Here is a 14033-nt window from a genome sequence, read left to right as displayed (position 1 = left end):
TTGGGTAGAACTTCAGCCTACCATAGGACCCTCTCTTACACTTACACACACACACACCAACAGAAAGCCAACTTGAAATTATCAATTAACCTAAAATGCATGACAGGAAAACAAGACACAGGACAAACTCAACACGATTCAAACCCATAATGCTGAACCTGTAAGGTAGCAGCACTAAACACTGTACTGTGCAAACAAGTTTAAGGTAAACTTTTTAGTTCTGTCTCAATTTTTCTCATTTTTGACAGCTCTAGGTATTTTCTAACATTAAATAATGTTAAAATTAAATAAAGCTAAATCATGTACTTTAATTTAGACTGATTTGTGTTGCAATATAGATTACTGATTAAACAATAAAGATGACACATTTCACTTACGGTAAAATAACACCAAATAAGCTGTAAAATAAAGAAATTAAGTATAAACAGACAAAGACCTTTTTTAAGTTCCTAATTTGTTAATAAAATTTACTTCTGCCATTTTATTGAGGTAACTCTAAAAAAAAATAAAAATAAAATGAATAATAAATCTGATTATTCAAACCGAAATAATTTTCAGTACCTTATGACACCAACTGCATTTGATTACTTTACATTTGAACAAACATATCTTTACAAAAATGTAAACATTATGGCCATGCAATTAATTAACCTGCAAAACAAAACACTGAAAAAAAAATACAATCAACTAAAATGAGACAAAAATGTTAAATTCCGAAAGAATCTTAATTATACTCATATTTCTTTTAACTTACATTGTTGACTTGGATCAGAATCAGTAGTCATCTTTACATAATTTGAAGGAAAGAGGCCAGTTACTCCATTGACCTCTCCTTGCCACCAGTCCGAATCATTTTTGTTCAGAACATTGATGAGCTGCCCTTTGCAAAAACTAAGTTCATCTTCATTCACGGCTGAATAGTCATACATTGCTATTACCTGACACACTGTAAATAGGGGGAAATAAAAAGCAATAAGTTATTTAGCTATGAGACACAAATGCTATATTTCTTAATCAACTGACACATATATTTTACTCTACCATAATGAGATGTCAAGTAAAATGACACCTTTTATTGACTAACTAGAAAGATTACAATATGCAAGCGTTTGAGGCAACCCTGGTCCTTTCTTCAAGCAAGATGTACATCTTTTTACATTTACATCTTGCCTGTATAGCGAGTTCCTCTAAATATAATATGAAGAGCCCAACACACACAAGAACCTCCTGCTCTTAGTAACAGGTTCGGAAAACGGACAGAACTTTAGCCCCAATCTGATCCCCTTTGATAGAGGTGTCTTTTATGAACAATAAATAAAACCATCAGACACCAAACAGTTTCATATACATATTCTTTAAAAAGTCATATACGAAATTGAACTGAACAAGTAAACAAACACTGATGTATATGACCCTACCCGTGAATCACTCCTTTATAGTGAAATATGCAGAAAAACATCAAAGCAGAAAAAGTAAATTAGACAAAAGAAACATGACTACTTACAGACAGCATGTGAATATACACAGCACATACATATATTTACAGTACATATATAAAAATATAAGTCATTCACATACCCCATCCATATTCCCCGCTTCCTTTTAGACCGTACTCTTTGGCTTTGGATCCAACCGGCCTAGGTATTTCGCTATTAAATCCAGCGCATACAACATGTAGCAACCGTTACGCCTGAAGAAGAGGCCTAAGTTGCCTCAAAAGCTTGCATATTGTAATCTTTTTAGTTAGCCAATAAAAAGTGCAATTTTGCTTGACTTCTCATTACATCCATAATAGCTAACACGGTACAACACCATAGTACTACTCTACCATAATGTAAACGTGTTAAACATGTATAGTTGTTTCATTAACACCTTAAAAAAAAAGCACATGAACCTGAAGTGGAAGCTGGAGTTATCTTGCCACTGCTAGGCCCCATAACTTTCACATGTGAAGCAGGAAACCATCCTTTTTGACGTTTTTTTCCTCTAGCCTTAAACAAAAAAGAAAAAAAAATAAGAAAACTGAAGAGATGAAAATTGGCTTTGTGATCATTTATTTACTTAAAATAAAGAATAGTATTTTGACAGTTGTATGCACTACAGAATGAGATCCACAAACAACCACATAGAAGACTTGATGGCTTTAAGACAGATTAAGTAGCTTTGATGAGACCCTTCCTTCCCAAAGGTAAGACTAAAGGAACTAAAAGCTAGCAATTATTTGGCCTTTATTCACACGTAAGGAAAAATTTACTTAATCTTCACCTAGAAAACTGTTAGGCTGTTTGCTGAGTACTTAAGCTCAGTTTTGTTCACTCTTGCCATTTAACCAGAAATTTAATGGAACAATCTACAAGCGAGTTTCCCAACTCACCTGATCTAGGCAGGACTCCCCCAAAATATATCAAAAGCATCTGGTGGCCAGCAAAATAAAAAAAAAATTAAGGCTCTAATTATTGATTACTAAGGAGCCATAATGTATGGAAGCATAGTGCTGAGAACAAATGACAGCAGCCAATACATTAAAAAAAAAATCCAGAATCAAACAAAAGGCATATATACATGCATACATTGTAAACATCCATACATATATGTTGATAACAAGATCTTGAAAAAATTTTAAATATTGTGTCAAAACATTTCTGACAGGTTCATGCCAAGCCAATTAAGGCATTATGACAGGAAGTCACTATTGGAATTGGAAAGTACAGCTTTTAAAGATAATATGATGCGAAACAGTAAGTTTTGGTCATATCCCTAGCAGCAAGATTTATGCCTTATAATGCAAGTAAGAAAGCATCAAGGAAGTTGCAAAAAAAGTCCATGGCTGGCAAAGACTGGTGCAGGACAAAGTCGGCATTGCCCATTCTTTTAGGCTTTCGTGGCACACCAGGCCTGTTAAGAAAACAGATTTAACAGGGATGCTGGTGTCCAGCTGCACAAAACCCCACTTCCATTCCAAACTAAGTGACTGAACTTGAACTTGTACCAAGATCAGCCTGGAGTTCATCTGATAAGAGAGGTGTAAACCAGATGTTGAACTGACATCCCTCCAGAGGACCCTCTGCAGACCTCTTGAGCCAGAAGATATGAAATGGACTCAGCAAGGATAAAGACCTATAATTCAGTGTGTGACAACTAAGACGGACAGAAGAACCCAACTATTAAAAAACACTGATTTTGTAATTGGAAGTGACTTCAATCCAATCAGGAGAAGGTTAAACCTCCCTGGACCACCTTGAAGAAGCTATGTCTCTCTCTCTCTGGAATATTTGCTGGACAATCACTGAACTACCTGGGGATTCTCTCTGGGCACCCTCCCTGGGATTATCTCAGGGAGTAAGAACTCTCTAAAATGGCTTTCTAAAATCTCTCAAATTAAAAGCTATGAGCCTCTTGCTTTGGAAACCAAAGCCAACAAACTTTTCTATTTGTGAGCTTGAGAGCAGAGATCCAATCTACGAAGCTAAGCACTGAGCCCTGTCTGCTAAGGAGCAGCCATTATTTCAAGAAGGAAACTTCAGCATCCAAACTCTTAGAACAGAATGAGTAATGTCTTTTCCCTAAGAAGTGGCAAAAGACAGCAAAAGACAAGTTGAAGAAGCATCAGCACAACAATGACAAGAATCATGCAGCAAAGAGAAAGAGTGCACTCCAATGCATGAAGAATCGTCCACTTGAACCCATAGCAACAACAAAGCAACAGCTCCAACATCGAACATTATCCGTAAAGACTTGGTATCATAAAACTATTTATCTGTGCCAAGATAAAGTAGAACTCTATTAAATACCAGTAAACAGCCTATATGTTATGTTATATGTTTGTCTGTCTATGTCCAGTCTTATATGTCAACGTATACATGCAGTAATCATATGTCTATAAGCCTTGTGTTTTATTAACCTATTGTGTTATTATGTTTCTTAAAACGAGTGTTCTTCATTTACCTTGATATCAGTCTAAAGGCCGGAGACCTGCCTCCTACAACCAAGAAAGGTATGGTAAATAAATAAGGAGCCTTGCCATATTATTTGATTAATTACTGGTATTGCCAAGGCAAAACTGGTAATTAACCAAGTTAAAATCTCTTTTTCAAATCAGACATTATAATGGCGTCCTCCTGGGTAGGCATTTTATTGATTAATAATCATCAGCAATTTCTACACTAGTAAGAGACAAAATAAGAGAAGTAAAAAAGAGAGAAGTAAAGAGTATTGAATTCATCTTGAAAGAAGGTGGCAAAATAATGCAAAGGTAAAAAAAGCAATATTTTAAACATTCTGATGGTATTAAAATTAACTTGAATCATGTTCAGAGATAAACAGTGCTCCATCTTCAGGAAATGCTACTTTGTTAGGACAAGATGAAGAGACCTATTTTTTCTGAATAAAGTCTGTGACTAAATGCATTAAGCTACTGCAGTAGATCATGGTATCAGGAGGAGCAGCTTCTGATTCTTCAGAAACAGCCTAATATGGACTGGAGAAAAGAGACTGGCAACAGGCATTAGAAAGGGAGTGAACAGGTGAAAAGTATCCTTGTAGTAAATAAAAAAGAACAACAGTGAAAATGAAGATATAAATCTGGCAATACTATGGGCACACTATATAAACACAGATCTGAGTCTTTAGATGCGGTAACTGTTGGTAGAGTTTAACATAGAGACCAAGAAGCTGGCACAGTAAGATTCACATAGGTTAAAAAATATTTAAGAGGTTCTGACATTGGCTTAAGAAATTTTAAGAGGGATATTTCCTTACAAAACAAAAAAATGTAGTGCATGACCAGCAGTATGAGTAAAAGTATGACCAAGTAAATCCAAAACAGTATGGTAGACAGAGTAAATCTGAAGAGGGACAGAATACAATCTGATACATATGCTATAATATCAAAGATGCACATTTATTTTATGCTGGTACACATTGTAGAAAAAAATTCAAAGAACTACAAGACGGGAAAAGAGCTGTAGAAAGTGAAATGTTAGTAAAGCTTAGAGAGAAGTTAGGAGAGGATTTCAAATTAATAGCAATTCCAATAACATTGAGGATGGCAAAGAGAAGAAAATGATCATGCTAATTAGAGGGGCAATTTACTGCAAAAAAGGAAACAAATGTTACAGTAATTATGAGGTCCATAAGATAAACATGTTTAGGTACAGTATGAAGGTGCATCAGAAGAGAAAGGAAAACATTAAGAGTTAAAACATTAAAATTTAGCAATGTACATTAACCACACACTTTCTAGAATCTAAACTGGCCATAACAAAGGTTTAGTCCAAGGAATACAAATATTTTTTATATTTGTCCAAGATGAAAATCTTGTTGCAAACCAATCAATTATGATTTAGTTTGATAGTCATTGTATACACAAACAAAATACTACAACTACAAGAGACCTTAGCATTTAAAAAATTGCTCAACTTTCCTAACATTAAAATTTAACTTGGTACTCTGAATTAACTTTTTTTTAAAAGTTTTTTTAATTGCACAACTTTAACAACACATCATAACATTTTCAAACCTGCTTAATCCACTTTACTGTCTTGGCAGCATTGGGAGCAAGGCATAAACAGACCTGGACAGGGCACCTGACCACCAAAGGATTCACTTTTGCAAACCCCCACACTCACGCTGACAGAAAGACCAATTTGGAATAACTAATTAACTTAACTTGCATGCCTTTGGGAAAGTGAGAAAAAAAGCCATGCAGACATGAGGAGAATATCCAAACTTCATACAAGTAATGTCCAGATGTGAGATTCAAATCCAAGATGCTGGATCCACAAGGTGCTGTGCTATGTAACAATTTTAACAAACGCCAGTTTTTGCTTTTACTGCCATTACTGATGAAGAATCAGTTCAGTTTACTACTTAGCAATTTAATTACTTGTTTTACTTACTTGTAGCTCTCCCTGCCACCATCCTGACTGATTTTTACTTTCAATGAGAATAAGCTGCCCAGGAGCCAGGCTGAGCTGCTCGGGGCTTGCTGCTGTATATGCAGTGGTTACTTGAGCAATCTCTGAAAAACAGAATTATCTGTAACTATATTTGTAGCAAACACCATATTACCTTTTTAACATGTAATAGAGAGTTGTCCTAGCTTATGTGACTGAAAAGCAATTAGAGAAACTGTATATTTGTCAGAAGCCTGCAAATAATAACTACTCCTATATTATTTTTAAATAAATATCATTTATTGAAGATGAATATTAAATGAACAAATGCTTAAATACAACAGGCTGAAAGATAAGACTGAAATTTTAAACATGTATTTCTAATATGTTGCGCATGTATGAGGATGATTTCAGGAGAAAACCTATCAGTGCATCTGACTAGATGTTAACAATGTACAGATTAAACCATCATATTTTGATATTACTGTAGGTCAGTTAGACTGCAGAATTGTATTGCTGGCCTATGATTAAATGAATTATTACTTAAATTCCCCCAAGTCAGAATAATGGACTAAGATGTACATTTTATTACATTAATCATAAGTATGTTCGAGAGCTTTATGACAAAATACATTAATCCATCCTACTAACCGAAGGTTGTAAACCGGATATGGACGCAGGGCACTGGGCACATCGAGGCGCACGCGCACTGCTGCACTGCACAGAAAACACAGAAACGAGAAGGTTGTAAACCAGATGTCGTGTGCGCCTACAACGCGCTTGCGAAAGGAGTCACGGCTCAAACCAAAGGTCCATGCTGTGACAACGCGCTTGCGAAAGGAGTCATGGCTCAAACCAAAGGTCCTTGCTGTGACAACGCGCGCACCTACAACGCGCTTGCGAAAGGAGTCGTGGCTCAAACCAAAGAAAACACAGAAACGAGACTACGACCTGTGAACTACACCTGAGGTAAAGCGTGCACGCCAGGTTGTACGGCTTCCCGGACGCGACCGCCCACACCACCGCATATACCCTCCATAATATGTCTTCACGCAGCGGCTTCCCACCGAGGCGCATATTGCGCTTGCCCCACAGTCAGACGCAAACTGATTGCCATTCTAGGATTTCTGATTCGCTAGCGAATCGCGGGGTTTACTTATCCAGAATCAGAACACTGCTTGAAGATTACACTTTTGTTTTTTTTAAATACTAATGGCTTTCTAGGTATTAAATTGCAGATTTTTAGCACTTAATGCAGATTCAGTGAACCATACACTTTACGTTAATTTACAGTATGTATCTGGTGTGTTGCTTCTTTATTAATCACACAATGACTTAATCATAAGCTTCAGTTTCTTTAGTAGTTAATTATTAGCTTTAGTTATAACACTGGCATATAGCTAGTTGTATTTCTTTAACAGTAATAAATTTTATGCACAACAAAAATCTGTGTGTGAATGACTTATAATATACACATTAATTGTGCACTACTAGTTTGCCTATCTGATTTTAAGTCATGGAACACCTTTAACATACGATTAATAAGTGGCATGCATATTAAAATGTACAGTTATAAATAGGTCTGTATCTACATAGATCTTATTATTTTGTGTCATCTATATTTAAAAGCTATAGATATTAAGAAGATAACATACCTGGTTTTTTATTTAATACTCCTGATCTAATTACATTGCACAAACTCTGTAGGAAATAGACAAAAAAATGTTGAGGTATAAACACAATAAACATTTGAGAAAGAGATGGTGTATTTTGGTTAACACAGATTGCAAGAAAAATAAATAAAATATTCTTGTTAATAAATTACATGGTAGCTTTACCTTTTTTAAATGTCTTTTTGATACAACTATATTAACAAACTGGTTGCATGTACTAAACATTAGAGTGTCTAGGTTATATAAACACATTTTTAAAAATTTGCTTTCTTCTTTTTCTACATTGGCAAGGAATTATAGTGCAGAAACTTGCCTGTGCTTCTTATGCCGGTGTCCTAAATGTAATAAAAAGTAACATTCTTCAAAGTAATCTAATCAAACTCTGAAGTTGGTTGATATACGGTATGTTAAGAGGGCTTGCTAAAGAGGTCTAGCAACAAATAATATTGGGTGCTTTGTGACTTTGGTTTTGTGTAAGGCTCCATCATTAATTATATTCTAGACCCTTATGCTTACATGTCCATTAAAACAACACATTTTAAGAAGCAAGGCAAATCAATTACAAAAAGCAAAAGATTACAGAAGCAATGTGCTGCAGATGCGACAATAAAAAGACAAAATAAATCCACTTCTCATTTCATTGACTCACTAAAATAATGAACATTTGATCTAGTTAGTTATTCTGGAAATCACACTGTGCAGAATCTGAGATCTACTTTCTCTTATTTCTTCTTGTGTCCTTCTCAGTGTGAGAAAAGAGGTACACACAATATGTGTGAAATGACACAGACTTAACAGAGTATTAGAAGTTGCATACTAATAATAGAATAATCATCATAAACGGGTTTGTCACAATAGAAATGAAAAGCTTCAATCAAGACTAAAGACAGAACCATGATTCACATATTATGTCTTTCTGTTAATATTTTAACAAGAAGCGACATTTAATACATTCACTGGCTTTTTCATCCTGAATGGCTAGTTAGCAATCTTCACTTATTGGGAGCAGGTTCAAATGACTGATATCTATGCAGTAAATAATTATGTTCAGTTCTCCATTATTTGGGCTCTATTTCATACTCTCATCAACAAAAGGATCTTCCTAGTAAACTACATTAAACTCATTCATAGTTATCTGGGATGGTGGACTTTTGGCAGTGGGCTTTATCTGCCCTGAAGTGTACAGATAACTGCTCGAATTTCAGAATCTTAAGACCAAAGTTTTCCACCTAAACATAATCTTGGCTTTTGCTTCAGGAATAAAATTTCTCTTCAACAAAATGACTTTGGTTACCCTTTCTTCCCTCTTGGAAGTGTTGGACATTGCTTTGAAATAAAGGTTTAAAGTAGGTTGTACTAGCTGTCTGTTGATCTTTTTACTTCCTGAAGCCATTGGAACATTATTAATTCCTCAAGTGAACTCATGAGCCTCATGCCCATGACAGAATCAAATTGGTTCTGAACAAATAACTAAGCATCTGAAAGAATTAGCAAGGTATCACTTATATCTAATGGATGACTATAATAAACATTCTGTTGTGCCATTGTAAGACTAAAGAAATCCAATTTCTCTCATTGTGCTATAATTCTGGGTGTTTGACAATGCACTGTAAATGTAAATTTGCACTAAAATGTGTGTTTAGTCAGGAAAACTTCAATTCCTACAGTACTACACGTGTGTTTGTTTTGTGATACAAATACAGTACTATAAATACTGCCTACAGAACATGTATCTCCAGCATGTTCTGAAGATGAGTAAGAAACCATGCCTTGTTAATTTATTCAAAGTCAAGTTTTGTTTCGGACAGAATTTCACAGTAAAATATTATAGCTTAAATAACACTGCATTGAACTTATTTATGTTTAAACACTGACACATAAAAATAAATAATAAATGTTATTTCATGTGTAAATAAAAAGATAATGTAAAATAGCTTTAAAATATTCTGGATGTAGAAGGTAATTTTAAACTCCTAATATACGACATTCATGAAAATACAAAGTCCTTAAACATGTTCATACATCAGTCTCCTTTGGCCTGACATAGTTGGAAGGAAAGATTCCAGTTCTGTCTTCAATGCTTCCTGTCCACCACTCTCCTTCTTTCTGTGTCACCATGATTGTGTCACCTTCGTTGAATGTCAAATCACCAGCCTCTGGGCTTTCATAATTATAAAGTGCTATATATTCTACAAGAGATAATAAAATAAAAAATAGACCAATAATTATAAAATGTAGGAATGTCTCTTAAAGGAACAGTCCACATAAAAATTATATATATTTTTTACATATTACTTCCCCCATGTGTTTGTAGTGATCACCGAGAAAATTTTTTAATGTCATGTTTTCAAAAGTTACTGATCTAATACAAGCCAATAGTGACCAATCCGCCTCTCCCCTTCATTCACTCATCCAGTGTCCTGTCCTGTCAACTGACATGTGGATTATGTGAAACAAGAAACAGATTTTCTTTTTGTTCTATGGATGTTTTCATATCATTTGCCATTGTATAGCATTAGTCACCATTGCCTTCTATTATATCAACCTTTTTAAATCTTTGTTCTCCAAGAAGACATAAGACCAAGAATTTAATAAAAAGAATTCATACAGCCGCACAAGTTTAATGAAGGTTTATACAAATTACAAGATTGGATTAGACTGGTAGATACATGGCAGGTACATTAGATTATAATACATCTTGTTTAATTTACCAACAGAACATAGAGAAAGATAGATACAGACAGAGAACACTATGTTTAAAATAAAAAATAGTTTTTTGTTTTTTTTTCTCCCCTCATTTTGTTGTTTTTTGAAATTTAAAAGTCAAGAATCATTATAAACAGTATTGCTGGTTTGGGTGGGTTCGTGATAAAATAAGATTAGAATTTTCTGTTTAAATAATATTTACTAATACCAAAACCAATAAACCAGATAAGCTTCCAAGCATTGTACTGAATATAGTGCAGATAATTTTAATTATATTTATAATAACACTTTAAGCAAACCATGTGCATTCCAATGCCCTTTTCCACTGCCTCTCAAGTAAGCGCACATAAAAGGAGTACACAAAACAGAATTACCTCCAGTTTACCCTTTTGTTACTCTGTCACATTCTTCCTCAGAGCACAACACATCAGCAGCCAACTATTTATTTATGTTTTTAAACATACAGTTGAAAATCATTTTACTCTGTCATAAAAATGATTACCTGTACTGTATGTCAAAATAAGACTATGGCTGCTTCACTGTGCACAGTCACCTGTTACCAATTTGAATTAATTAATGAATACCTTCTTCAATTTTTCAAGTCAAAGTTATTTCTTCACAATAATTATGTATATTAATTTGAGACATAACATTGTGTTCTAAAGTTAACTGTTTTATAAAATAACTCCACTGTTCTTGTAGCTTACAATGGGACTGAAAGGTAAACAGGTCCAAATAAGAAAAAGGCTAAACTTACAAAATAATGTCAATTTATTAAGGAAAGAATGTTATCAGATATTAATCTGTGTCTTGAGATTGCAGAGTATACATGCTGCTTTAGAAAGGAAGAAAATAAGTGTGCAATCTATTTGTGAGATTCGGCCATTTTAAAAGAACAGCAGCTCTGCAACACTTCTACCAACTGGCTCTCCCTTCATGTAACCTTTCACCCCCCCAGCGGTGTGCCTTCCTATAGTTCATTATGTGAATGCTGGCCATGCCATATTCATTTTAAGAATCAATTCCTTAAAGGTATTTAGTTTGACAAATAAGCTATAATTTTAAATCAGTAATATCTCAGACTATGATGCCAAGAATACTTTTAGCGTAATCACTGAACCATATTTGTACAAGCCAGAATTTACCAATAATCTCCAATACAGGAGCAGAACTGGAGTGACAACAAGAGCAAAATATGCAACTGGAAGGTAAGGTGATGCAACAAACAAGTGGCAATTGGCAGTGCACATTTGGAAAATTAGAAGTAATGGCCATTGTGGAAGAGTTCCTCTGTTGAAGGGACATGCTTCTACCACTGCTAGAAAACTTAAGACATGTCAGGTCATAAGTCCGCTTTATTACACAAGGCTGCATTACATGTTACTGATAAAAAGACACCAGGTTTAAAGGGAAGCATTGGGGCTCACTGTTTTTTTTTTTTTTTTTTTTTTTTTTTTAATGGACTGTCTCTGGTTTTAACCTCACCATTTTTAAAAGAATATTTATTGAACTCTTTTTAACCTCCACTTTTTATTTTAATGGATTATTTATTTAAAGATGTTGTTGCACTGCACTTTGGGACACTGTTTTGTTTAGTTGGTTTTTAATAAAAGCACTGAGCACCTATACTCCATCCCCTTGCTTTATGTGTGTTTTGTCCGCATCTGCCATGCTCATTCAGTTACATTATTGATAGTGTCGGGTTCAAGAGCATCCCAGACAAGAGTAGGAGCATGGAGCCAACCCACAGTCACATAATCATTCAAATTATATATTGCAGTGTTAAATGCTTACTTAGTGTTTCTGCATGAGAGATCCAAGTGACTATATGGAGAATGTTATTATTTATGACACTAGATCCATAAAGCAGGACCACTAATGACTGTTCTGCCCTTCCACTATACATAAGAGCTACTCATCTACTGTGACTCTTATACAGCATTCAATCTACTAGTAAACAACCTTGCCATTGATACTCTTCACTGACTGTACATTTCAACCCACTTCATTGCAACTACAGTAAAATGACTCATCTGAAATATGTTTGAAACTGCAGTCAGTTTCAATAATGGGTGATCAGGAACAAGTTTTCTTTTCCTCTTTTGCTGTAAGTAGTTGTCTACAGAGAAATATGTGCTACAGAAATGAAGCACCACTTTAAGTAGTGTTCACAACCAATTTTAAGACATTGTGGTTACCATAAGGAAGTCAACGGAAACTGTAAATGCATTCATTTTTTATTTTATGTTTATACCCTGGATATGCACATTTTCAGACTACTTCTGTGAAAGACAAAATTAATGTCTAAACTTCACTCATTAGGGCAGCTTTGAGCACACAAGTGAACAAGAAATATATTCTTACCTTAGGAAAATAGTTCCAAAAATCCATAATAAAAGAATTATTTCTTGTTTCCTTTCCTTATCACAAGAGTGTCTCATAAACATGGAAGGCATACAGTGATCCCTCGCTATATCGCGCTTCGCCTTTCGCGGCTTCACTCCATCGCGGATTTTATATGTAAGCATATTTAAATATATATCGCGGATTTTTCGCTGCTTCGCGGGTTTCTGCGGACAATGGGTCTTTTAATTTCTGGTACATGCTTCCTCAGTTGGTTTGCCCAGTTGATTTCATACAAGGGACGCTATTGGCAGATGGCTGAGAAGCTACCCAACTTACTTTCACTCACTCTCTCTCTCTCTCTCTTGCGCTGACGTAGGGGGGTGTGAGCAGGGGGGCTGTGTGCAGCTGCTTCCTGAAAGGACATGCTGCACGGAGCTTCGCATACTTAAAAGCTCAAAGGGCACGTATTGATTTTTTATCTCTCTCTCTATCTCTCTCTAACTCTCTCTCTGCTCCTGACAGAGGGGGTGTGAGCTGCCGCCTTCAACAGCTTTGTACCGGCGGTGCTTCGCATACTTAAAAGCCAAAAAGCCCTATTGATTTTTTTTTTGATTGCTTGCTTTGCACTCCTTTGAAAAGGAAGATATGTTTGCATTCTTTTAATTGTGAGACGGAACTGTCATCTCTGTCTTGTCATGGAGCACAGTTTAAACTTTTGAAAAAGAGACAAATGTTTGTTTGCAGTGTTTGAATAACGTTCCTGTCTCTCTACAACCTCCTGTGTTTCTGCGCAAATCTGTGACCCAAGCATGACATTCTAAAAATAACCATATAAACATATGGTTTCTACTTCGCGGATTTTCCTATTTCGCGGGTGGCTCTGGAACGCAACCCCCGCGATGGAGGAGGGATTACTGTATTTTCTTAAATTAAAGGCTTGTTGCTTCAAAGTGGCTATTTCTATCACTTATGGAAGCATGACCCTTCAGCCCATTTGTAAACAACAAGAACAGACAAAGGATTTTTAAACTTTATAAAAATCGCTTCATTTTTTAACACAGTGCAAAATAATATGCATCATAAAATTACTTCAACTGCAAAAATACCAAAGTTATCCTTTAACTAATCTACTGTAGATTATGCATCCTGAATAGGGGTAAATTTCATCTTTTGTTCAATTAAAAGCTGAAACAAATCCAATCTGACCTGCTTCACTATTAATAAAATCTGACAACTAAAATTTTAAATAAATATAAAGATTATTATTTTAGGAAAATTTTAAAAAAAAAAAACTATCATTCCCTTGGTTGCTTAAGTGCACATACCCATACCCTATATAATAGAGGGCTGTAACTGTGTTTGTATTTTCCCTATTGCATTCCAAACCGAGGAAGGGACGCACAGAGTTTATTGC

The 14033-nt window shown here is 35.1% G+C and overlaps 2 protein-coding genes across 5 annotated transcripts in view; one reads left to right on the top strand and one right to left on the bottom strand.

Moving 5' to 3' along the window:
• LOC114648035 (intersectin-2-like) overlaps nucleotides 1–14033 on the bottom strand; it is a 277957-nt gene that overhangs the window by 64358 nt on the left and 199566 nt on the right. For all 4 annotated transcript variants that reach the window (XM_051925602.1, XM_028796817.2, XM_051925601.1 and 1 more), the window contains 5 exons: nucleotides 9590–9756; nucleotides 7550–7595; nucleotides 5898–6019; nucleotides 1895–1991; nucleotides 755–946 (listed from right to left, as the gene is read on the bottom strand). In XM_051925602.1, coding sequence (XP_051781562.1) covers nucleotides 755–946; nucleotides 1895–1991; nucleotides 5898–6019; nucleotides 7550–7595; nucleotides 9590–9756 — 624 coding nt within the window. The remainder of the gene's footprint in view (nucleotides 1–754; nucleotides 947–1894; nucleotides 1992–5897; nucleotides 6020–7549; nucleotides 7596–9589; nucleotides 9757–14033) is intronic.
• Nucleotides 1–14033, top strand: part of fam228a (family with sequence similarity 228 member A) — a 218345-nt gene that overhangs the window by 88265 nt on the left and 116047 nt on the right. The window lies entirely within an intron of this gene.

The sequence above is a fragment of the Erpetoichthys calabaricus genome, chromosome 3 (assembly GCF_900747795.2).
Source record: "Erpetoichthys calabaricus chromosome 3, fErpCal1.3, whole genome shotgun sequence".
Lineage (NCBI taxonomy): Eukaryota > Metazoa > Chordata > Cladistia > Polypteriformes > Polypteridae > Erpetoichthys > Erpetoichthys calabaricus.
Note: the sequence above shows the minus strand (reverse complement) of the source record. Positions and strands in the feature narration are given on the sequence as shown.